The 27,375-nt window shown below is 42.5% G+C and overlaps 1 protein-coding gene across 1 annotated transcript in view; it reads left to right on the top strand.

The window, feature by feature from the left end:
* The first annotated feature begins 3,469 nt into the window (after positions 1-3,469).
* The window catches only part of SASH1 (SAM and SH3 domain containing 1), a 250,699-nt gene continuing 226,793 nt past the window's right edge, over positions 3,470-27,375 (top strand). Inside the window, exon 1 of the mRNA XM_082405434.1 lies at positions 3,470-3,613. Within this exon, the coding sequence (XP_082261560.1) occupies positions 3,593-3,613 (21 nt within the window). The 5' untranslated portion in view covers positions 3,470-3,592. The remainder of the gene's footprint in view (positions 3,614-27,375) is intronic.

Genomic DNA, 27,375 nt, shown 5'->3' with positions numbered 1-27,375 from the left:
TTGCAGAATCTTCCCACTTCCTCTGGGGCCACATCCACTTGCCTGGCCTAGGTAATTCACTGTAAAACTTTCCTCCTTCCTAGTTCCTGCACTGTTGGAGTCCTGCCTTTGTCTCAGCTTTACTTGAGCCATAAGTACTGTCACTATTGAATAGAGACTATGTTTAATTCTGAGCTTGTTAAGACAAAAGATAATGGAGATTGATTTTAATTAATATATAGGTTCAGAGTATTTGCATTTCCTTCATAATGGTTTTATAAAACTTACTCACTTCCAAATTTTGCTAGATAAGGCATTTGAGAATAATGGTGCTGGATCCGGTCTGAATTTTATCTTTGGAAACTGTATCAACTTGCTCTAGGTAATAATGCTTGTTTTAATGTGCATTCGCTATGCCCATTTCTTCGCATTTCCCTTTACTTTTGATAAAGTGCCTTAATAGAATCAGTGTAGCCTAACTTTTTGTGATATGAAATAGTAACACATTATTTCTTCATCTGTTCTGATTTGGGAAAAAGTTCTTATGATTAATAAGAGGGTGCATTGTAAATGCTTGGATTGGCATGCCCTGTGGAGGAGCTGGTAGAATAACAGAGCTGACCCCAACTCCTGTGCTGAGTCAGCACACGGTACCTTGAATGAAAACAGAGCCGTGGGTGTTCCCAGGTGTGCACCCTCCCCATCACTGGGCTTCTTTAGGTTTTTATATTTCTTTGTATTCTGTGTGCTTTGTTGAATCAGTCGTGTTATATTGTGTGTTGAATGGAGGGGGCGAGAAGGCATCTTTAAAACTACAAAAATAATGCTGCTGATGGGCTTTGTCCACTGTCAACCCAGTCTCAATGCTCGTTTCTTCCAGCTCTCACAGTCTTAAACCCTAGAGTACCTTGATTTGTTTATGTGAGTGTTTGGCACATAGTAGGATGCAAGATAATGCACAATTATTGTTCAGAGGATGCCAGTTGTTAGTCTGCTTGGTCTGCTGTAACAGAGTAGCACCACAGATTGGGTGGTTTAAACAACAGCAATTTATTGTCTCATAGTTCTGGAGGCCAGAAGTCCAGAAACAAGATTTTGGCAGGGTTGGTTCCTTCTGAGGGCTGTGAAGGAAGGCTCTGTTCCGGGCCTCTCTCCTTGGCTTGTAGATTGCTGTCTTCTTGTTCACATGGCATTCTCCCTATAAGCGTGTCTCTGTGTCCAAGTTTCCCCGTTTTATAAGGACACCAGTCACATTGAATTCATGCCCACCCCAATGACCTCATTTTGATTAAGTTGCCTCTGTAAAGACTCTATCTCCAAATAAGATCATATTCTGAGGTACTGGGGTTAGGCCTCACCTTATGAATTTGGGAGGTGGGACACACAGTTCAACCCACAATGCCAGTATTATACATGATTTTTTAAATGTTCATATATTATCAAATTATAGCTGAGAAATGTAAACAAGTTTGTGGAAAGGAAACGTTTATTATTATGATGTTATGTAACAGGACTTTACTGGTATATCTGAGCTCTTTTCTGCAGGTAAGTGGGGATCTCCCACAGTTGCGAAAAAGATCATATCACAGGTTAACTGTGGATCTCTGCCTGATCTCCAGTTGTTATCAGATGTACACTGAGTTTATAGTCTTGGCTTCAGTGCTTCTGAGAGTCAAGCTCTAAAATAAAACCTACATCCTATGGGGTAGAATTTCTTTTTTGATTATTGGGCAACTAAGAGGATGGAGAGACCAATGCCTTCCTTGTAGAGATGAGGAAATGGACACCTAGAAAACAGAAGTCAGGTGGTCAAGGCCTCAAGGCTAAGTAGTAGCAGTAGTAGCCCTGGAACTAGACTCATAATTCCCTGCTTTTTTCACCACATCACACTCTCCGTCCTCCATACCAGGTATCCCCTGCCTTAACCCTACCTACCAAAATTACCCACTGCTCACTGACGTCTGACTTTCCTTACTTCATTTAATTAAAAAAAAAAAATTAACTAATCCTAATAAATTTGCTAAGTAAGTACATTACGGATGCCCATGAGCAGGATGAGAATTCTGGAGTATGCCTTAGCTAACTGTTTCCCCAGAAGCCCATGAAACCAAAAAAAAAAAAAAAAAAAAAATCTAGGTGTCTGATTTGGATAAGGTAGTAGCTTTCTTTACCCTTCAGATCCGACTTTTCAGCTAAAACCTGCCTTGCGGCCATACTTATAAATATATGCTTCAAGGTGGAAAAAACTTTTGTCTGAGATGTCCACCTAGTGGCATTTAGTGATTATTCTTGAAAACAAAAGAAAGAAGAGCCCCTTACCCTCTCTTCTCTACCAAGTCTTGATGAATGCATCATAACTGATATGTGAGGTTTGGATTTTAGAGACCACCTAATTCAGCCACTTTACAAATGGAACTGTGGCCTGGGCAGTGGCTTGTCCACAGCCACTGAGTTAAAGAAACCTGGGGGCAGGTCCCTTTGTGTCCCATCCAGAATTCTTAACACCCTTGTGTAATACTGCTTCATGGTTATTTAGCACATGTGTAAGCTAGTGGAAGTTTAATCTCTCTCTCCCCATGAAGGTAAGAGAAACTGTAACCATAGTGTTCATTGGTGGGTGACTTAATGCTTTGCCACGTAGCTTCATTATGTCACACTCATTAATTTTAAAGAATAGACTGTGTTTTCTAAATATATAATTTACTGTGACTATTTTCTGACTCTTCACTAGTGTTACTTATACCTAAACTTATCTGTGTGTGATTTATGGGGAAAGTTTTGTTTAAAAATCTTAAAATTTTTCCTTCAGATTTCTTGCAAGTTAGTAGGGTTTTTTTAAACCTCTTTTCAGGTTTATTAAATGGGGTTAAACTATACTAAGCACCAGCTATGGGTTTTTTTTAGTCTTAAATCCTGGCGAATGAGCCAACCCTGCAGAATGGTCTCCGAACAGAGGGTGCTGCGAGTTGTAGGCAGTTCATGCCACGGGAACACTAATTCTAGAACATTAAACTTATCTTGTTAAATTGATTTCTGGATGTTTCTCTGTGGAAGTCTTGGAATAGCCCTCCCCTTCCTTTCTTTGAGCCAAGAAAACTCTGAACCAGAACAATTCAATTTCAATTTGTGGAAAAACTCTACTCCATGGACTAAACATAGTGCTAAGACAGATTGGTGGGGAAGGGGGGCAGGAACATTTTGATCACTTTGGCATGTTACTAAAATATCTGAATTTCTAGTTAATCGCTCTGAGATGTATTTACAAGCTTTGTTTCTGAGGAGTATTTGCAAGCCTCGTTCTCAAGCCTGGGAACCTCAGGAGCGAAACCTGCTTTTGAGCCATAGTTCTTGTGTTATATGTTAAGCATTTGGAAGGAACCCCAAGGAGGCCTCAGGAAGCAGTTACTGCCTCTTGACTTATCATCCTGAAGGCGATTTGTTTTAAAGTTGATAATCCCTAGAGCTACAAGAGTGTCCCGCATCTGCCCTGAATTGAAAACAGATTGCCATTAAGAGCCTTACATCAGCGCTGCGAATTCATTCGATCTGAGTCAGAAAGGAAGTTGGAGAACGTTCGAACGTATGGCCTGATAGCGACACGGCAGCTCCCTTCATGGAGGACCAAGACGGCAGGGTATGTAGGCTGTCTGTTTTCAAACTTTAAGACTGTTTTTCTGTAAGGAAATGTCCTTCTGACCTGCGGGCAGGAGTATTCGGGAGGGGACTGTAACAGCTAACAGGTATAAAGTAACTGTCAGTCTGTGGGCTTTTCAGTGCCACCAGTGAATCGATCAGAATTCCGAGAGGCTCGGAAGCCTCCTCGGTCCAGAAATTTCTCTGCCAGGTTTTGCGTTTTTGTGACTTATCATTTATATAAGATATATTCAAAAATTATGTAGATATTTACATAAAATTCTCCCCCCCTAGACTCTAAAACGGTTCTGGAAGCCAAGAAAAGTTTTTACTGTTAAAAAGCGAGAGCTTTTCCACCCTCAGCTTATCTATGAAATTATTTTAAAATATTTCGACACATGCCAGGAATGAAGGATGGAACTCTGAACTTCATATTCCAAGCCTCAGGGGACCGGGACCATCTGATTAACTATTTAGCATTTAATATCCTACTGAAGTCTTCTTCTCAGCTGGCTGAACAACTTTTTTCCTTCTTTTTCTGTGGAAAAATTTCTATTATAGAATGTGAGTTTCTTTTTCTTCTAAATTAAAATGGAGATTAGATTTGTTCATCAAAAATGATTAAAGGAAAAAGAAGGCAGCAGTGGTTATGGACAAGGGTCTGAGTACCCCGCAGCTTGAGGCATGGATGCTGAGCCGCCCTCCGCCACTCCACCCCCACCGTCCCCCGCCCCAGCCTGGCTCCGGAGGCCCTTCTGGCTCCTTCTCCGGGTCCCGACTGGGCTTTGGTGAGTGGAGGCCTCTCGGGTTACTTCCAGAAGCCTATTCTGCTCACCCTGTTCTCTGAGAAGCTGAGGACAGTGCCTGGTACAGCTGATAGCCAATAAATACTTGTTGAATGAAAATAGCATTGTGGAAGGGAACCCTGGAAGAAGTATCAGTTTGAACACATGAAGCTAGTGAACCTCTCTTTGGGTCAATTTCCACTCACCTTCTTGGCAAGATAGACACCAGAACTAAAGCATAGAAGGTGACGAGTAATTGAGAGAAACGCGCTAGAGTGTCAGTCAGAGCAACTACGTATAAAATGTGTGATTCCGCGGTTATGGTATTAATAAAGTAAAGAGATGAAATATGAGTCTTGAGAGGTAACAGTTGCCCTACGAGAGTGTTCAGGAGTCCGAGGAAAGCTGGTACAGGAGAAAGTGAACAAACACAGCTGGCCGGCTTCCCCTTCAACTCCGTGCAGATGTGCTCATCAAAAATGTTCCGATAGCACAAAGCCTGTTCCTGTTACATGCGCTTCCCCCGGTTTCAGAAAAAAATACATTAAGAGCAGCCCAATTGGCAGGTAAGATTTTCAGTCCAAATGCCAATGTACTGTTCCCTCTTGACTGGTTGCCCACAGTTCTTGAAAGGGGGAAGGTTTTTCAGATGCCAAAAATCGAGTGCAAACTGTGCCATGGGACTATGCCCTCTTAATCCCAGCGAGACAGAGGCTCCCTTTTAGAAAAGGAAGCACATTTGGGTTTTTGTGCTGGAGGATGCAAAAAGATGTATTGATCGACTCAGACAGAAGGGGGAATTCTCAGGCTTAGAAACATCGCTTCTGTCCTAGCTGAGGAGACTGGCGAATGAGCCTTGAAATCTATAGAAACAGTTCCAGTTCAGACCAGCTTCCTCTCTGGCAGATGATTATAGATCTATAGATATTTATATAGAGATATAGCTATATTTATATGTATCTTAATTTCACTAACTTACTTAATCTCAACCCCGGAAGTTTGGGAAGAAAATAAAAGTAGTGTCACAGAGACTTCAGGGTGAAACCCATGTCAGAAATTTAACTTCTAGGGAGTTCTCTGGTGGTTCAGTGATTAGGACTCCATGTTTTCGCTACCGAGAGCTCGGCTTCAATCCCTTGTCAGGGACCTAAGATCTAAGATCCCAAAAGCCTCACAGCACAGCCAAAAAAAAGAAAAGAAATTTAACCTCTATTACCTCAAGTAAAATTCACCTCCAAAAAGCTCTCTTGCCCCTTTTAGAGTAACAAGCAAGTCTTCATTTGGGGCCATATCCTCTTTCCCTGCCCTGTGTTTGAACATCAGGCCTGTCTCTAAGGCTATGCCACTATATGCCAAGTCACAGCCTCATGGCTCTCCAGAGTTTTTTAAACCATTGTTTGGAATTCAGAACACATTATCCCCCAGAAACAAGGTTAGGCTCCCGGCTCAACTCCTGAATGCAAATTTATCCCAAAATATAGAGAACTTGTTGCAACTTTCTGGAAATGAACAAAAAGAACTTCTATCATTTTATTTAATGGCATTGAAGAATCAATTTTACAATGAACTGTAATAATGCTTTTGAGAGCATTTTTAATATCCTTGAGAATTAATTATTGGCCTTGCATACCATTCCTTTCTTTATCCAAACCCTAACTACCTATCCTAGGTGCTTAGTCTCCTGTTACTCCTTTGAATGGTACTCTAGGTAGGAGTCCTAGCAAATTATTTGCATGTACTTTTCCATTTGTGGTTTCTTTTGCCTGGAATATCCTCCTCCTCTTCTGGTTCCTGGCAAACTCTTGATCAGCTCAAACACTAACACAGTTAAAACTCTTCTGTGATGCCCCAGTCAAACTCTCACTTCTCTCCTCCCTTGGACATAAACCCTTCTGAGAAAACTTTGCACAAGTTCAAGTGGTTCCTTCAGTGACCTTCTAAAGTACCAGAGATCCTAGTTTTAAAAGTTGCCCCTAGGAAAAGTTAGAAACTCCCCTCCCCACCTCTCCTGCATTTCTCTAAAACCTTATAAGTACCACATGTATTAACATTCACCACATTATATTGCAAATTTTTATTTACACGTGGTCCCCTTCCCTAGACTGAGAACTCCTTAAAGATAGGGATTTCTTCAGGACTTATTACAACCCTGGAATATATTAATAGTAAATAATTAATAAAAGGATAGATGGATGAATGGATGGATGGATGAAGTGAGCACTGGATAAAAAGTTCATTTATTTAGAGGAGGATGAAGAGCTATATAGAAACTTCTATGGAATTCTGAATGGAACTTTTAGTTTCAAGGGCATGATATTGATGAAATTTGACTGTTATTATTTTACTTCTACGGCTATGTAAGGGAGGGATTATGAATAGTGGGGAGAATGGAGCTTGGAATAAGAATGTATGGGTTCTAACTCTAGTTCTCTACTTTCCAGTTATATGGTCTTGGGTAAGTTATTTACCTCTCTATTTTTGCTTTTCTTCATCTGTAAGATGGGGGTAATACCTACCTTCAAGGAGTTACCATGAGCATCAAATGGTAATCCATCTCTAAGCTCTGGTCTAGTGCTTAACCCATATGAGGTAGAAGGTAAGTGGTCATAAAATATGGATCTAAATCTGAGATGGCAGACATAGAACTTTGAAACCAGGAGGAATCTGGGCCCCTTCCTTCCAGCCTTGGACACTCTCCTTTTGCAACTTCCCCCCTTCATTTTGATGCAGCCTGTCAATAGCATGATTCTAGCTTTTACCAGCCACTTCCCATATCGCTTGGGTGATTAAAAATAAAATAAACTTGAAAGTGTGACAGAAAAGAAGAAGAGGGTTCAGGGGATTTGTGAGTTAAGTACTGGGAAAAAAATTTCCCAAAGCAGAATTAAGTAGGCTATGATGGAGGAAGAAGGAACATTGTACGTACATGCAAAGAAAAGAGCGAGGGGATGAGGAGAAAGCTGTTTGGTGGCGGTGGCTGCAAAGTGAAAGGAAGAGTTGAGGACTTGCATTGCTGGGAAATTGCATTCTGGGATTCTAAAAGGGGCAATTGTGGGTTTTTTGGTTTTTTTGTTTTAAATTTTTTTATACAGCAGGTTCTTATTAGTTATCCATTTTATACATATTAGTGTATATATATATCAATCCCAATAACAGGAGCAACTGTTCATTTGCCATACCTACGAATGCACTCCTGTGCATTGGTAACCAAAAAGCGCCTTGTGTAATTTCAGATAGTTCACATAAATAAAAATGATAGAAATACATTCCTAACTAACATTTAATGTACCACTTATCAGGTGCCAGGCACTGTTCTTAGCTCTTTACCCATATTAGCTCATTTTATCCTCGCAACAACCCTGTGAGGTAGGTACATACAATCCTTATTTTACTGATAAGGAAAGACAACACACTGGGTTGTATGGGAGCCACTGCTCGAACCCAGGCAGTCTGGTCCCAGAGCCTGCACACTTCACACAAGAATGTACCTGCAGGGACTTCCCTGGTGGCACAGTGGTTAAGACTCCGCCTGCCAATGCAGGGGACACGAGTTCGAGCCCTGGTCCGGGAAGATCCCACATGCCGCGGAGTAACTAATCCCTTGCGCCACAACTACTGAGCCTGCGCTCTAGAGCCCGTGAGCCACAACTACTGAGCCCGTGTGCCACAACTACTGAGCCCTCGTGCCACAACTACTGAAGCCTGCGTGCCTACAGCCCATGCTCCACAACAAGAGAAGCCACCACAATGTGAAGCCCGCTCACCGCAATGCAGAGTAGACCCCGCTCGCCGCAACTAGAGAAAGCTCGTGCGCAGCAATGCAGACCCAACAACAAAGACCCAAAGCAGCCAAAAATAAATAAATAAATCAAAAAAAAAAAAAATGTACCTGCAGCTGATGTGGCTCCTCGCACCATTAGGTGGCCGATTCAGCTGTCACGGTCAGCAACGTTGTGAAGTCCACTTTGGTGATGACTATCCCTATGGATATACTTTTCAAAATATAACTTTAATGCCTGAAAAGTTAGAATGGGAGAGTTTTATAGCATGGAAGGACATTTAGTTGATTATGCCGGGACCAGTAAGTCAGCCTCAGGGACACTGATCGGATTCTCTGGGGACCCACAGGGGGTGAGGGTCCGATGAGCTTAGCCACCCACATAGCACTGCAGTGTCGGAAGGACATCATCTTTATTCCAGATGATGTCCAGGGAATTCTAAAAAAAATTCTTTCTGAAATTAGGTTAACACTCCAGTAGTTTTCCAAATATGAAAATAGATACAGTTGTGCTGTCTTCTTTTTTTTTAAAGAATCATCTATTTTTGACCTATTAAAAAAGTAACAAAGTATACAGTTTGTGAGCATTCTGTTTATGCTTCCTAGATTGAGTTTGACAGGTCCATGTTTTAAAGTCATTCCATTACTCATATGCCTAACGCTGAGCTCTTACCTCTCCCTCAAATTGCTCTGAGCAATTTGATTCCATTTTCTCCTACCAAAAATAGGGACACATTCAACTAGTTAACAAATTTCACAAATTCTGATCCAAGGATGTGTTAGGCAGGCAGAAAGAATGTAATTCTCCCTTTTGCTACCTGTTTGAATTATTAGAAGCATTTCTACAATTAATAAAGTAACTGCAAATGCTACAAAGTTTTCTCTCTCTCTAGCTGTTTTAGTCATTCCTATTTTAAGCCTTTCACATGCCCCACTGATGTTTTAGGGCATAGTTTTTGGATGAATAGGTAGGTGAGCTTGCTGGAGAAGTTGCCAGAAGTTTTGCCTGCCTCCAATACATCCACTCTGTGACCCACCTGAGTTCTTTCCTTTGACTCACGAGATCAGGAAACATAGCATTTGGCAAAAATAGGGAGCCAGGAGGAGCCTCACCTCCTCCTTGGCCAGCAGTGGTGGGAGAGGAAGGAGGAAAAGAGGAACGGGGTAGTAAGTGGGTTGCCTAGGTGTCTGTCTTCATTTTTTACTCATTACAGCCTGGCAGGAGAGTATCTTATGTAACATCAGTCACCTGTGGAGCATTTTTACAACCATTCAGGTGTCCTGGAAATAAACATCATTAAATTAAATTAAGTTTTAATTTAATTTAAATTCTGAATAAAAGGCTTTACATAAACTGACTACAAAGAGCTTAACTATTCAAAAATAGGTCAAATAGAAAAAGGCACTTTCAAGTGTCCAAAACAATCCCATGGTTTTTTAAAAATCGTGCAAGTTCAAGCAATACCTAACAGAAATACAAAATTAAGTTAGATGTGCCCTTCAAGGAACTAATTTTTTTAAATCATCACACTGCTCCAAAATGCCAAGAAAACACAGGACACTAAAATGAAGTCCAGATTCTCAAACAGAATTTGAATTTTAAGCGAACTCTTCATTGGCAAATGGATATTTCAGAGTCTGGTTTTAGACCAACTAGCTACCTAGCAGGATTATTGTGAAGCTAGGATGAGATTTAATGAATTTCAGTCTCCCAGTCCAGCGCATAGTGAACAGTCACTAGTATTTTGTTGAATGAATGCTGAATAATTCTGTTTTTTATATTTATTTTATTCAAGTGTAGTTGATTTAGAATGTTGTGTTAATTTCTGCTATATAGCAAGCGATTCAGTTATACACATATTTACATTCTTCTTCATATTCTTTTCCATTATGGTTTATCACAGGATATTGAATATAGTTCCCCGTGCTACTCAGTAGGACCTTGTTGTTTATCCATTCTATATATAATAGTTTGCATCTGCTATTCCCAAACTCCCAGCCCATCCCTCCCCCACGCACCCCCTCTTCGCAACCACAAGTCTGTTCTCTATGTCTGTGAATCTGTTTCTGTTTTGTAGGTAAGTTCAGTTGTGTCATACTTTAGATTTCATATATAAGTGATATCATATGGTATTTTTCTTTCTCTTTTTGACTTACTTCACTCAGTATGATAATCTCTAGGTCCATCCATGTTGCTGCCAATGGCATTATTTCATTCTTTTTTAATGACTGAGTAGTATTCCATTCTATATATGTACCACATCTTCTTTATCCATTCATCTGTCGATGGACACTTAGGTTGCTTCCATGTCTTGGCTGTTGTGAATAGTGCTGCTATGAACATAGGGGTGCATGTATCTTTTGAATTATATTTTTGTCTGGATATATGCCCAGGAGTGGGGTTGATGGATCATATGGTAATTCTATTTTTAGTTTTTTGAGGAACCTCCATACTGTTTTCCATAGTGGCTGCACCAATTTACATTCCCACCAACAGTGTAGGAGGGTTCCCTTTCCTCTACACCTTCTCCAATGATGAATAATTCTGAACTCATGAAGCCAAGCCAACTCAGCTATCCTCTTAGGTCCTAGCTGACACCTTAGCATGGGTTATTCCTCAGATTACATAAAAACAACACTTCCTAGAAAGGGCAGATCCCCGGAAAACAGAAGTCCCAAGTTTCTGAAACTTGTTTTCTAACCTTTTATGAAAGGGTAATGTAAGAGTTATGACTGCGTTGCTCTGAGAATTAAAGGATATCATGTTCATCCATTCATTCATTCGTTTGTTTAAAAAATATTGCTTGTGTGTTTTCAGTGCATCAAGTATTGTTCTTGTGCTTGGGAGATGGATGTAGACAAGGCAGATGAGGGCTCTACCTGCATGGAAATTACATTCTCTCACAGAGCTCCTGGTGTGTTACTCCTGCTGTCACAGCTGTCACCAAGCACTGAACAACCCCTGGGGATGGGCAGCAAAGTGCCCTGGGGATGGGCAGCAAAGTGCCCTGGAAAGAGCAGTCAGCTTGGAAGTTAGACTGATACCTCCTTGAATCCAGGCTCCACATCTTGTCAGCTGAGTTTCCTGGGAAAAGTTTCTGAGCCACAGTCCTTGTCTGTAAAATGGGTGTAATAATGCCTACCTTGCAGGGATTCTGTAAAGATGAAATGAGACATATTGAGTGTAAAGTACATACAGTAGGTCCTCCGTAAATGGTAAGCTTGTATTACCTTAATGAAGAAAAAGATCAAAAGAGTGTCACAGAAGAAGGATATCTTGGGATAAGAAAATTTGACAGGCAGTTGTTTCCTCTGAGCACATTCTACAAAAGAGATACATTTTCAACCATTTTTGAGATAGGCTGTTGATATGGAGCATGTTGAAAGTGTGATGATAAGACATAGGAGAAGCATGATGTCTCGTTATACATGCTACATTGCATTGAACATATGTTCTTTGTCCCCACTCCCTCCTCAAATCGCAGTAAAATGGAAATAAGGGGGGGAAATAAAATAAAACCACAAGAACAACAATGATGGGGGGGTGGATAACAGAAATGAGAAATGCCAACAAAAGTTGGGAAGATTGAACACAGATTGAGGGAAATAGTAGCAACTGATGTAGAATATAACGGAGGAAACTGAAAACTAATTACATGGGGTGTGGGGTGTGGAGAACACCCACAGGAACAAGCGTATTGGAGCCGAGAACCCTAAGAAGGTTCTGGGAAGGTTCTATGCAGGGCTTCCAATCTGATTCTGGTGCCTCAGTCTTAAGTATAAACAAAGAATCATCAGATAACAGGAGAAAGCCGTGGACGTGAAAGACAGCTAAACAGATGGGTGGGGAAAATGAACTCAAAGGCAGCAGAGACAATCTGAGGGACAGAATTGCACTGAAAATACACACTGAGGCTCTTTCAGCCATCTTGGAGCCTCTGGAGGCCTGCTGGGAACAGGACTTCTAAAACGACATACATGTCTGCAAGGCTATGGTCCAAGGCCTTTTTTGCTGGCTAGAAGCGGGGTCCCTGGAACCAGAGGGAGCACACAGCTCTTCTGAAAATTGAAGGTGTATATGCTCGAGATGAAACTAAATTCTATCTAGCCAAGAGATGTGCTTTTGTGTACAAAGCAAAGAACATAGTAACTTTTTTTTCAGCCGTGCCTCATGGCTTGCAGGATCTTAGTTCCCAGACCAGGGACTGAACCTGGGTCCTCAGCAGTGAAAGCGCGGAGTCCTAACCACTGGACCGCCAGGGAATTCCCAGAACACAGTAACTCCTGGTGGGAAAACCCAACAAAACCAGAGTAGTTTGGGGAAAGATAACTCAAGCTCATGGAACCAGCGGCACGGTTGGTGCCGAATTTCAAAGCAACCTTCCTCCTAAGGCCATTGGATACAGAATCCGTGTGATGCTGTACCCTTCGAAGATTTAAACTTATTGAAGTGTGAATAAATAAAAGTATGGATTTGTTCTCTTGTATTTTTGTTTATGTGTATATATGTGTATACATACACATATATACACACTGAGTATGCTCAGTGAGGCAAGAGGAAGAAAAACAAATACAATTTAAAAAAAAAAAGAATATTCTGAAAACAAAAACAATTTATAAGTGGCTTTGAAAATAAAGTTTAAGAAATCTGCCAGAACTAGATAGGAAATGGGACAGAGTCTAAGGAAATTAGATGATCAGTCCAATAGGTCAAATATCCAAATAATAAGGTCTGGAAAGAGAGAGCTGAAAAAACAAAATGGAAGAAATCAATGAAATAATAAACAAAAATTTCCCGGAAGTGAAAGACAGGAGTTTCCTGATTAGAAAGACCCACCTAACACCCAACATAGAGAATAAAGCACATCATTGTGAAATTTCCTGGGTTCCCAGCCAGTGACTGAGCACAGCAGGGGGACGAGGGCCAGCCATTGCTGCCCAGTGCAAGACTTGTTCACTGGGCAGTCTTTAGTCTGGGTCTCATCATCAGCCTGGCCTTGAATTTCTCAGAACTACCCTGCAGTCTAAGTCTCTTCCTACCCAAACTTCCTTCCTTGCCCCTCTCCTTCATGGTGTCAGATCTGCCCTGGAACCACCACTTTATCGCATTCATTTCTAATTCTGCCTTGTTTTCTGCTTCTCAGAGGACCCGAGATAACACAATCATTACGTTGGGAGGATAAAAAAAGGAAAAATAAGGAGGGGTAGGGGAAGGAGGCAGGATGGAATGTTAAATCATCATCGTTCATATTAGGAAGTCAATAGATAATATCTCTATGTCTGTAGCTGGGGGGGAAGAATCTAAGAAATAGCAGGATAAGCACATAATTTAGAAAGGATGACGACAATGCCAGAAACAAACAAATAAAATAACCAAAAGAGCTAAGAGTGGTTATGTCAGGGAAGGAGGGGGTGAAGAAGGGAGCTGTGTGTGTGGGGGAAGAAGGGGAGTAAGACCTTGAGTACTACTTGACTTAATAAATTTTGCTTATTAAGCTCTGCCTGATATTATGATGATTAAAAAGCATGTATCTATACACATAATATATCAAACAGATACATATATAAAACATCTTTAAATATGTTTTAAAAATATGTAAATATATATCAAACATAATCAAACATCTTTAAAGTATTTATAGTTTAGATAAATGTGAATACGTATTTAAAGTATGTTGAGGAATTCCCTGGCGGTCCAGTGGTTAGGACTCTATGCTTCCACTGCAAGGGGCACGGGTTCGATCCCTGGTCAGCGAACTAAGATTCCGCACGGCCAAAAATAAAATAAAATAAATAAAGTATATAAATATATTATATATATATATATAATAAATATACATAATATATATATTTTTTAACATCTGATCAAGATTGTGGTAAGGAGTCCCATGTGATGCCTTTTGCCTTTTTGCCCTCTCCTCCATCTATAGTACGCCCAGCGCTCTCCCCAGCTGCAGCCTCTGCTTCTAAGCATAGCTCATTTCTCTGCGGTGAGGACACACCTAGAGATGTATCCAGGAGGCAGGGAAGGACACTCACGTATCCCTAGAAGGAAACCTGAAGAGATCCAACCAGCTGCTTCGCAACTCTCTCTGGGGACCCCACTCCACAAGGCTTATTGTGTGATTGCAGCTCAGCCCAGGTTTATTTCTTCCTTATTCTGAGCCATCCGCAGCTGGTTAAACTAGCCAAACGCTTTCCTCCGGGGTGAATGACTGAACTGGAGAAGGAGGAGGGGGCCGTGAAGAAGACAGGATGACAGAGCAGCTCCCGCTCCCTCCCGCGCCCACCCTCCCACCTCCCAGCTGTGACTGCTGCCCTGCGGCCACCTGGGCCCTGAGACAGCTGCCTCAGAGGCCCTGGACTCCTGCCACATTCCTTCCTCCCCTGGCACGCAGGCCGGGTGGAATGTGGGCAGGGACACTGCGGGGAGGCAAGTGTGTGTGTGTGTGTGTGTGTGTGTACACACCAGAGAAACCTCACACCCTTACCTCACATGACCATAGCTCTTCCCTACTTGGTCAGAAGCATGTGTGTCTACCTGGGTCTCCTACCGGGCTTTCCTCATTTCCATCTAGTCTTGGAATAGATGACACAAAACAGGAGACGCTGAATTGTTTGGGGACCAGGAACTCCAGAAGGCCAGTCCATAACCCTGTGAGTTATTCTGTCAGCAGGAGCACATAATCTAGGCCAAGGAACAAAAGTCATCCCAATTGCCAATATAGGAACATATCAGAAGATTTTTGATGACAAGAACCAATAAGCAGATAATTTTTTATTTTTATTTTTTCCATTTTATAAAAGTAATACATACTGGGAGTTCCCTGGTGGCCTAGTGGTTAGGACTCTGTGCTTTCACTGCTGTGGCCCATGTTCAATCCCTGGTCGGGGAACTGAGATCCCACAAGCTGTGCAGCGTGGCCAAAAAAAAATGATAAAATAAAAGTAATACATACTCAGCTGCATAAAATTAGAACTTAGAAACAAGTCCAATGGGCCAGAGTTGTACAACACAAAGGTGCCCACCATTTGCCTTGTTCTTTCAAGTCTTTTTCTTTCAGTCTCTTCCAGAACTTTGAAATCTTACTTTATGCGTAATTTCATATTCTGATTTTCCACTTAAAATTTCATCAAATGTGTTTCCTTATACCGTTAAAAACACTTCGTAAGCATCTTTTTTTGAAGTATATATAATATTCCAGCTCACAGATGCAGCATAATTTGCCCAATCATTCTTCTTTGTTAGGCTTTTAAAATTATTTCAAGAATTTTAAATTAGAAATAACGTTGTGATGAACCTTTGGCATATAAATCTTTGTCCTCATTTCAGATTATTTCCTCAGAATAGATTCCCAGAAATGGAGCTGCTCAGTCAAGTGGTATGAACATTTTTAAGGCCAAGTAAATCTTTTTTCAGGCTGACTGTGAAAAAGATTGTTTAATATTTAATAATATTCATATTTTTCAGATGAAAACATATAAACCATTAAGTCCATGCCCATGGTCCAGCTTACGAAGGCATATAACTTATACATCTAAAGGCACTCTGTACTTCTCACCTCTCACATGCCCTCCCTCACCTACAAAGGTAGCCATTATTCTGAATTTGTATTCTCACAGACTTTTTTTTTTTAAAAATTTATTTATATTTTTTTGGCTCCGTTGGGTCTTCATTGCTGCGCGCCGGCTTTCTCTAGTTGCGGTGAGCGGGGGCTACTCTTTGTTGCAGCGCGTGTGCTTCTCATTGCAGTGGCTTCTCTTGTTGCGGAGCACGGGCTCTAGGCGTGTGGGCTTCAGCAGTTGTGGCACATGGGCTCAGTAGTGTGGCTCGCGGGCTCTAGAGCACGGGCTCCGTAGTTGTGGCGCACGGGCTTAGTTGCTCCGCGGCATGTGGGATCTTCCCAGACCAGGGCTTGAACCCGTGTCCCTTGCATTGGCAGGTGGATTCTTAACCACTGCGCCACCAGGGAAGTCCCTCACAAACTTTTTAAGCAACAGAACTTCAAGAACGGAGGGTCAGGAATTCCCTGGCAGTCCAGCAGTTAGGACTCCGCGCTTCCACTGCAGGAGGCATGGGTTTGATCCCTGGTCAGGGAACTGAGATCCTGCAAGCCTATGGTAAGGCCAAACAAACAAAAAGAACTCAGGTCACTTAGCATATTTTACAGATATAGAAATAAAAGGTGTTTTAAAAAAAAAAGAATATAGGGTCTTTTGGTTAGAGAATAAGAGAGGATAAGAGAGAGGGGTAAGGACAGGGAGGGAGAGAGAGAGATTGACTTGTTTGGTCTTGAAACATAATATGCTGGAGTAATTGTCTGAGGAAATAGTTAGAAGGTAAAATTCAAGCAGCTTTGTACCCAATCCATACTGTACTTATGGGATGCCCACAGGAGCAAGAACGTACATGCACACTGAACATACGTGATGCCACCTCCTTCTCTCCCGCTCCAGCCCTTCTCACCTCTCCCCTCACGCCCTCCTGGGAATCCGACACAATTGTTGAACCAGTAGGTAAGGTCTGAAGTGGGACTGCCTGCACTTGAATCTAACCTCCAACACCTGCCATCTGTGGCCTTAGAAAAGTTGCCTCCCCATTTCCAAAGTCCCCTTTTTTACCTGGAAATGAGGATGAAGCTAACACTATCCACCTGCTACAGTTGTGACGTGGGCTAAATGAGATAAGCACCTAGCACCCTGCCATGTTTGTATTTACATTGTGGCCTCTGGGTGTTTGCTGGCCCAAGAAAAGCCATTTCACAGGGTGGTAGCCAGAGGACCCTTGACAAGCTTTGGCTGAGGACATGGTACTGACATTACATTTGTTTTTCAAAAAGCCATGAGACGCTATATATTTTTCTCTTTTCCACTATTTTCCTTAAGTTCCAAGATGCCTGAGTAGGGTTTCCTATGGTAATTCTGGTAGAAGTTTTTCCCCCTTTCTCTACTTTTCAAGTGAAGAAATGGTCTAAGCATGAATCACACCTGCAACCCTGAACTTACTTTTCCTATGTTCTAACCAGTTGAGCCAAGAGACTCCAATGGTTTTCAGTCCAAACACACCTAAGATGTCTGCATTATAGGTTTGGTGACCTATGATAAGCAGGTGCCTCAGATTCTTGCTCTGTTACCTGAACCTCTGGTTGTTTATAGGGGTTAGAGATGGAAGGGATTGTATGGGGTAAGGATTGAAGTTTAGCTCTAGCTAAACTTAGGAATAATCCCGTGATAGTCAGTGGTTGTTAACTTTCTTACATCAGGAACATCTTTTAAAATATGATTCTTTCCTAAAGGATGTGTTCTTTCTCTTTAAAAAAGCACATACGCACATTCACGTAAAATGTTTACAAACAAGGGAGTTGAGATCTCCCTGAAGCTAATTCATGGATTCTCCAGTAAGAAATTCTGATCTTATTAGGAAACTAAGACCCAGAGAGAGAAGTCCAGAGACTTGCCCCCAGTCACACAAATATTTAGCAGCAGAAGCAGAACTGCAGCCCATGTGCCCCATCGGCCAGTCTGCTGACCCACCCTGCCTTCCCTCCACGTGCTGCCCCAGGAGCCAGCGGGGAAGCCTAGAGGGTCAGATTTCAGGGCTGGGGCGCGAGTAAAGGTGCTGTTCTTGCTCTGAGTCTCTGATGCCATCAGGATGCGGCTGAAGATCTAGAATGCACTTTCTTTCCTCAAGATGCGTCTGCAACAGTCAAAACAGTACCCTAAGATGTCTGTTCCTAATGGCTTCTTAAGCATCTGTAGGGTGATGGTGGGGTGCCAGTGTGATCCACTGTGGCCCTTCCTCCACTACCAAGACCCACAGTGTGGTCTGGGTCAATGGCTCCTGAAGCCCTAGGAAATTAGGGATTTCAGGAACAAATATTTAGAATCTGGTGGCCTGTTACCATCAAGCATTCCACTCTGCCTCCGTTGGTGTCCAGTGGCCCCTGCTTTCCTTCTGAGTGTGTTTCAGATCTTTTCCAGGATCCTTTGGGGGTGTGCACGCCCCCTGCCACCATGGGCACGGTCTCCCCTCCTACCCCTTGCAGTGGCCCAATAACCTTCACCAGAGACAGCAGCTTACTATTGGCAAGTTGTTCCCTTAATTCTGTATGAAATCTATGTTAATGCTTTCTTTGAATGTCTATATTTAAAACTATTTTATCTTGGATTTATTTTCCAAGCAGAATGTTCCTTCATTTCCTGCTTTGTATGCATGTGTGCATGTAATTAGTGAGTGTGTGTGTGTGTGTGTGTTTATTCCTCTGTTGTTTGCAACACCTCCCAGTTGGGGATCATTTGTAATTTCAGTTAATGAGCATTTAACACATTCCCTTTGATGAAGCTGTTAAATCTGGGCTCCACACTGGCATCCCACCAGACACTTCCCCCTCTCCCAAGCCATTTGTGTTTACCTATTCTCAACTACTTAGTTATGGTTTCTTGTTTGTTGGCACAATATCAAACTAACCTTTTGTCCTGTCTGGAACACAGAGAGCTTCAGGTTTGTGAGAAAATGATTAAATCTGTATTCAAAGCAAATTTACTTTACTAGTGGGCTTTCATTTTCACCAAGCAAAATAGACTGTAGGCAGAACAAACATTCCACGGTCACCCACGCTGGGCATGTGGCAGCGACACATCAGCTATAGCTGTGGGCTTTTGCAAGAACAAATACCAAACTCAAAACCTGGGCTCCAGCTGTCAGAGAGTTTTCCTGGATTTAATTATAACTTGATCTCTGAAGAGGGCATGTGTGTCAAGTGTGCTTTTCAATCACTTTGAGAAAGCTGAGTAAGTGGCAGGGCAGCCCTGGGATGTGCCTGTGAGATGAGCATCCCTGCAGCAGAGGATCATGGGAGTCATGCTCGAGCCTGTCCCAGTCCCAGAAACACAGTCAGTCTCCTAGGTTAGAGACGTAAAAAGAAACAACACACAGGTGTCTTTAAATTGACTATTTAAAACTCAGTATAATTAAAAATACAAAAACCACGGGAAGGGATTGAACTACATATTCATCTTCACATGAAACAAGAACAACCCCCCAGCTTAGAAAAATCCCCCCACCGCTTTATTTCTTATCTGCCACGGGTGTGTGCCTCATGCACCTTTCCCCAACCTCAAGAATGATAGTTTAGTTCTATAATTTCCTACCTCTCAGCAAATTCCACACCAATCCTAGAGCCAACACAGACATACACAGGATACACACACACACACACACACACACACACACACACACCTGGTCGAACCATCAGAAAAATGTCCTGGCAGCAATCAGGTTATGATTTCTCACCTGGTTCTCAGCACCTGGCCCCAGAGTCTATGCTTCTAAATGCCAACATACATGTTGCCCAAATCATTTACATCCAAGCCTGGCTACCTAACAAAGACCAGAGAAATTTCTCAGAGATTTCACCTTCCAGCCTTTAGGGTAGCAGAGAGGCAGTTAACTGGAAATGGCCAAATCTCACACAGTGTGCAACTTTTCCATTTTACTGTGCAAAACAGACAGATACTAGGTCAGTTTCAATGGATTATTTGGGTTAATTATGTCACAATTAGGTCACCTGACATAATCCATAATTTGAGAAGCATTTTATACTTTGAGCTAATAGCAGGCAGGGAAGGAGGAGGGAGGGAACCGCTGGTGTTGACCCAGGGAGAAAGCGGAGTAAGTGGCAGGGCAGCCCTATGATGGATGACTAACCTGTGCAAACACGGCCATCCGTCCATCCGTGTGTAAAGGTGTGATCCTACCCAGTCCTACCTGATTTCAAATGCCTCACAGTCTCAAGCTTAGAGCCCTTAACCTCATTTTTGTTGCCGTTTTCCTTTCCTGTTGATTTGAGGGTAAAAGGCAGTGAAATGGTTAGAGGGAGGGGCCCCCCTCCACAGGAGTCTCCAGGCCCGTCTGATGCATCTGTCTGGATGGGGGCCCCATGGAGGTCCTCACAGTAGCCAGTGGTAGCCTTTGCCATTGTCCAGAGTAAACTTAAGAGAAGGCTTTCAGGCAAATGTTTCTTTTTAAGCTGATTAGCCTCAGAGACATAGATAATTGTTACTGATAAAGCCATTGGATTCGGGGAACAACTGAAAATAGGAATCTAGAAACAAGCGTAATGAGTATTGTACATGGGGAAATAGGAGTTGGAGATGCTACTTCCTTTCATATATAACCAGAGGGTGATTTGATTTCTATCCTGCCTGCATACACGTGTTATATAGCAACTGTGAATGCAAATAATAATCATGAATTCTGTGAGGAAAGTCTTAAGTTTCAGTGCATGTTCATTTTTATCTATGATTACAACCAACACCCTTAGCTTTTCGTCTTTGATGCCCAGATATATGGTAAGAATTTCCCTTCTCTCTCCAAGTTAAGAATTGGGAATTAAATTAAAAATTATTATTATAGATTTCAATATGTTGTACCAAAGAGATGAAAAGGCATCTTGTCTTCCAGACTGCCTTTTTCTTTACACAATCCTACCCCCTACCATTCCTGACATTTTCCCGTCCTTCTACTTGACCAGAATATTAGTATTTTTGATAAAAGCCCAGGATAATTAGGACAACTTTTTTGTAGTGTTGATTCTCTTTATTGGTGCTTTTAGAATATCATTTGGCCCATGCTCAAGTTCTTTGAAATATTTCTCACGTGGCAGAGTGAATATCATAAAAACGCTTGGACTGTGGTGTCACTTTTTTGGTCCTCACATTACTAAGCCCCACTGGGAAATCTTCAGAATATCTTAAAGTAATGGTCTAACCCATGTGGTCAGGTCTGGGAGCCAAGTCACTGGGAAGATCAGCCTCCCAAACACTCATTCGTTCATTGAAAGTACAATTAAGATGGTGTCACACTGAGGAGAACACAGTGTACCATTTTTCAGTGTCTTTTAGATATTGAATAAACCTGAATTTCTGAAATGTAAGGGCCTTCAAGGGTATCAAAGCTTTCTCTTTACTTTTCTGGAATAAAGTTCAAGTTTGTTTAAGTCCTGTTTAGCAAAACGCAGATTATATCAGAGAAGGGGGGAAAAAGTTGAACTTTATTAAGACACGCCAAGGCTCTGGATATGGCTGAGCGCCAGCGAATTTCTCCTGTGGCATGTTTTATCTTGCATTCTTCTCACTAGTTTGAATTATGACCTAACTGGGCCAAGATTGTCCAGGCTACAGAGACTTCCCAACTAAGAGCAAATACTAAATTTGGAAAGTTCCATTCTCCTTCAATAAAGTAAGAAGCTTTAAACGCAAAGAGATCAATAGCAAAAACATGCTATTATAGAATTTCCACTAAGGTCAGTCTTGTGGCCACTACTTGTGTTGGACCAACTGAGTTGACATTGACAAATTTGAGAAGTGAGTTTTGACTGTCTTCTCTCTTTAATCATCTACAGTTCTTCTTTCTTTTCTCTTCTAATGGCGTTTCTTTCCCTGTTCTTTTTAATTCTCTTTCCTTATCAAAACAAGACATGATATGAAATTTTCATTTATACCTTGGCTGCAACAACATTCATACCTCTGTATTGCCTTTCCCAGGGCATTTGCACTTAAATCTGTTTTCTCTGTTTTTAGAATAAAGGGTTGTCCATGATTAAAGACATTTCAAATAACAGCATGCAGTGGAGGGAGATGTTTTAAAGGACAGAAAAGTAAAACTTTTGCTCATTTTAAGGTCTTGAAAGACCCACTTAATAGGTAGAATAGGTCACTGAGATCATATCTCCTCCCATTTCTTCTATTTACCTTAATCCTCTTCTCTGAGCCAACTCTCTGAGATATGGGAGCTCAGAGGCCATTTTACCTGTGCTCTCTCTGCCCTCTGTTTCACCAGCTAGAGTGGACATCTGTAATTTCTATAATCTGCCCAACTCTATAATCCCTCTTCTGATAACAGCATCCAGTTTTCCTTTGCAGCCCACTATTGCCCACTATCTGTCTACGTGGTCTAGTGGGATTGAATCCACCTCCAGATCTAAAGGTTGTCCTGTGATGGAGACCTAGCCATTCACGAGAGCATCACATGCCCATGGCCACTCTGCTTAGTTCAGGTAAGCGCCAGGCAAATCATAGTTGATCTCAGGAATTTTGCTGGAACTACTGGAAAAAAAAAGGTGCTTTTTTCCTACAGTTTCTGAGATGGTTGATTTAAGCCTGGAGCTGCTGGTGGCCATCTTCCCACCATGAAGATATGCCTGCCTAAGATTAAATCAACACAGAGAAAAGCAAAGCTTAGGGAAAGAGAAACACAGATCCCTAAAGATATTCCTCAGCACTGGAATCTACCCCTGATATTTCAGTTATGGGATCCAATAAATTCCCCTTGGTTTCAACCAATATGAATAGGGTCACTGGCAACATGGAAATCCCACACTCAGTCAGCAGCCCAGGCCTAAAACTTTCCTTCCCCTTCCTGGTCTGTCTCATCCTCTTTCACATTAAACCCAGCATCACTGTCATACACAACAGTGAAGCTCAGAGATTAGTCACTTCAAGCCTTCAGCATCCAGGACATCCAAGGAGACAGAAAAGTACAGCTCTAGCAGCTGCTGAAGGAACCCTTCAGGGTGTGAGTCTGGGAGAAGCACAGCAGGAGGAGCGGTACAAGGGGCATTCCTACAACCCAAGAAGCAATTATCCTAGGCTAGGGTTGGGGAAGGAGGGGACAAGGAAATCCTAACTATTGAGGGAAGGGGTGCAAGACCCATGCCTGTACTGGTCAGTGCACCTGATGGTGATGGTGGTGGTGGTGGTGATGACACATGGAATCTGGGTACACAGGTCCACAGTGACACCCTTTGTAGATCTTACAAAATTAAATGTGATTAGAAAATAAAAACCTAAAAATCTATGCAAAGTCAAACCAATTACAATTATTTACGTGAAACGTATCCCATTTGTGCCTAATTACCATGAAACAATAATGATTATGTACTTCATTAAGTATGTGTCAGATTAATTTAATTTCTTAGATTTTATTTGATGGCATATATAAACATGATACATTCATGCTCTGGGTTCCCAGTTTGTTTGTAACACATACAAATCGGTCATCTGCCTACAACTTTAAAAAATTATAATGCCAAAGTATTTCTATCAATACTTGAGGAAATGAGGGACCAGAGATTGGTAAATAAGTGGCACTGTTCCTACAGTTTCCTTATCAACAGGGAGGCATCACCATCATATCTTGGACAATTACAGCCCGATGAAGATCAGGTGGTAGATAACTTGCCCATATTTGTTTTAGGCAAAATCACTTCAAAAGGAATAATATCAGGAAGAGCTTTAAAAAGGTGAGTGGTTGGGGAATTCTGACGGTCCTGTGGTTAGGACTCGGCGCTTTCATTGCCGGGCCTGGGTTCAATCCCTGGTCAGGGAACTGAGATCCCCCAAGCCGTGAGGCACGGCAAAAAAAAAAAAAAAAAAAGAGAGGTTAATGCAAAGATGAGGCTGTGTGGTAGAGGGAAAAGTGCATGGGGGTAGAGTGAGGCAGACCTGCCTTCACTCAGCCTCTCTGAGCCTCAGTGTTCAGATCTGTAAAATGGGAGTCATATATCCTACCTCATTGAATTGATGTAAGGATCACATGAGAAGATGCAGGATTGTCCAATAAATGCTAGCTATTATCATCTTCAGAAAAACGTGGAATTCAGCATGAAGACAGCTTTCAGTGAGCAAGACCATCTAATTCTCTCTGCCTGAATAGAATTTATAGGAAAACTGTGATTCACTGCATAAATATGAGCCCGAAACTCCTATATTAGTTTAAACTTATGAAGTTATGTTTATAGGTCAAAAAATGTTCCAGTATTGGCAGTTTCATGTGGTTCAGTCTACTATGAGTAACGGAAATTACTTCCTCCCATCTGTCCATCCTCAGTGCCTCCAAATTGTGAGAGCCATTCACCCGTCTGATGAGGCAGACTAAGCTTTCTCCAAGAATGCTAAGCAAAGCCGGCTCTCAAGAGAAAACCAAGAGAGATGGAGGGACAGGCAAGATGTGACTGATCTATTAAGTAGTGAAATGCTCTTTGAAATCAAATGAAAGCCAGAAATAAGGGCTGAGGTTAAGAAAGCCACAGCTTGGGGCATAAGATATTTATTGTTATCTTTGTTATTGCTGGTCTCCTGGAGGCATTTGAAGACTCAGTATAAGGAAAAGAAATGGAAAATCCAGACATGGCAAAGAAGAAAAGTTTAGAACCAAGAAAAATAGATACTAAGATTTAAAAGAATTTAGTTAAGTTCCTCCTGAAAAAGAGCAGCTAGCATCTTTAACACTGGTAGCAAGATCAGGCAAAAAAAAAAAAAAAGAAAGAAAAAAACTGAATATGGAACAGGAAGGAAATACCTTTGTAAAATGTACTTAATGAAGTGGTTTTTTTGTTTGTTTTGTTTTTTTAAATTTTATTTATATATTTATTTTTGGCTGTGTCGGGTCTCGTTGCTGCGCACAGGCTTTCTCTAGTTGCGGCGAGCTGGGGCCACTCTTCATTGTGGTGCATGGGCTTCCCATTGCGGTGGCTTCTCTTGTTGAGGAGCACAGGCCCCAGCTGTGTGGGCCTAAGCAGTTGTGGCACGTGGGCTCAGTAGTTGTAGCTTGCAGGCCCTAGAGTGCAGGCTCAGTAGTTGTGGCACAAGGGCTTAGTTGCTCCGCGGCATGTGGGATCCTCCCGGACCAGGGCTCGAACCTATGTCCCCTGCATGGGCAGGCAGATTCTTAACCACTGCGCCACCAGGGAAGTCCCTAATGAAGTGTTTTTAAGTGTTACTTGAGATTAGAAGGTAGACAGAACTGTCTTCTGTGTTGATCTTTTCACAGAATCATGCAGCTGGAAGACATAGTTTAGTCTTATTCCCTGCCTCGGGAAGCTATATAACTAAGCCATCCAATTTGAATGGTTATCCAATCCATTTTTTTTCAAGGTTTTAAGCCACACCCTGCCCTGCGTTCTGAGCTTGCCTGTCACCCACTGCTGGCAGAGGGTGACACCCATCTCCCCCAGGCCCCAACCCTGCTTCATCCTGGGATATGGACTAATACAGCCTTCCACAGAAACTGGATTTTCTTTGGTGCATGGATATTATTACAGATATTAGCAACGCTCGGCCTTCCGTCACTTCTGAATGTGTTGGCCTATGGGCTGCACGACTCAGACACGGCCTCTAGAAGGCTCCGCACCTGGAAGAGAGCTGTGAAGGACATTCTACTCAAATGCTGAGTCTCACGGGAGCTCAGTCACTGAGGACGTGGCTCAAGCCAGAGCTCAGTTTTGGCAGCTCGCTTCTCTCTCCAGCAAATAAGCATCAGGGCAGAGCAACAAAGGCAAATGGTATGTGAATTCCATCAATCATAGGCTCTGTGCCAGGCTGTAAAAGGTCTACTTAAATCAACAGGAGCCCAGAGAGGGGAATCACATCTACCATGATCTGTAACGGTCTGGAAGGGCTCACTAAACCTGGATGTAGGTCCCTACAGAGTGGCCACAGAGCACCTTGCAAACCCGAGATGATCCAAACCTTATAGGTGGTCAGTGGTGCTGGCAGTGACCCTCCAGATGTGCTCAGAACCAGGTCACCCCTGGACGAGCGGGAAGCAGAGAAACTGCCCTTCGTCTCCTCAGGGGTGACTCCTTGCCTGCAGCAAGTCAGCAGCCTAGGAAGCGTCCCCAGCGGGGTTACAATTCTGTCGATAAATGCCTCGTTTGAGGAAGTGGCCTCGAGCTGTTTGCTTTTCTTCCCTTCGGAATGCAAGCGCACAGATTGTCTTGCAAGGGCTTCAGGGAAGTCTCGGTATTCCACTTTCTCCACCTGGACCCTGGGCAGCGCTGTGAATGGGTGCTTTCCCCTGTGCCTGGCACCCTTGCCCTACTCCGCAGCTGCTCCCTCCCAGGCGGCGAGGGCAGGTAGATGCTGGAGACCCAGAGCCATCGAGTCCTGGTTGGGGAGGGGGTTTGAGCAATGTCATTTATGCCACTAGTGCTAGGCTCTAAATTTTCTATAATCTGCCTGTAGCCTGTCCAAAAGGCAAAGTGAGTTAGAATCCTGGGGGAAGCCATCAACTAGAGGCTTTCCACAGGTCACAAAACACTGTGTTTTGCCGTCTGGGCTGTCACATGGCCCCTACCTTAGTTCAACCATGCCAGTTATCCTGAGAGAAGGAAAAGGAAAGGTTCTATTCCTTTATCAGAACGTAGGAAGTATTTGCTTGTCTCATACACTCGGAGAGCATTAAGATTCATCTGGGAGCAAGAGAAACCTGAGAAAGAGTCATTGGCCTAGTTTGGTGGCTGAATGTTTCACGGGAAATCTTGGAATTGCAGTTGGACCCTTGCCACGATTCTGGGGAGACCAAGGGAAATGTGTTCTCTGAATAGCACGACGTGTGTATGCCTGCCACACCTGGGCTGGCCCCATCAAAGAAGGATGATCGCGAGGCGCTGGGCACTCCCATGTTTCTGGAGTGGCCCACTTAGATTTTGCACAGAGAAATTCAGCTCTGTGGCCAATGAATTCCTTTGCAGATTTGTTTTTGGCCACAAGAGAAGGCAGACAAGAATACAAATGAGGCCACAGAGCCAGGAAACTGTCACACGGTTGGCCACCAAATGGAGACCAGTGGCAGAATCCAGGAATAGTTGAGAACATGTTCTTCAGGGTCAGAATTGTACAAATCCTGGATTCTTCCCTTACTCCTAAGGCCCTGGACAAATTACCCAACTCCCCTGTAGGGATGGGTGATAGAGCCTTTCTCACTGGGATGAAGTCCAAATAGGGATGATGGTAATAGGTCCTTTCTCACCAACATGTAGGAAGATTAAATAACATTTGGTAAAACACTTACCTAGAATCCAGCCTAGAACATAACTAAGTACTTGATGCATGGTGGCTGCTGTTATTTTATTATTCTGACACAGAAGGGACTGCACACGCAGCACGGAACTGCTAATGCCCCAGGTTTTAAATAATACTTCATAAATGGCAGTGCGGAGCTGTGAACCCCAGCTTGTCTGATCAAATCCCAAGCCCTCACTCATAACGGAGAAAGAGCGTGGAACAAAAAAAAATGGCTTGAAAATTTCCACTGCCCTTCTATCTTATTGAGTGGAAAATCACCTGGAAAAAGCACCAAATTTTTTCTGAAGTGGTTCAGCACCTCAGTAGTTTCTAGCCTCAACTCTCTGTGCTCCG

This window comes from Balaenoptera borealis, assembly GCF_965194805.1.
Source record: "Balaenoptera borealis genome assembly, chromosome: 9".
Lineage (NCBI taxonomy): Eukaryota > Metazoa > Chordata > Mammalia > Artiodactyla > Balaenopteridae > Balaenoptera > Balaenoptera borealis.
This window is presented reverse-complemented; position numbering and strand designations above follow the sequence as displayed.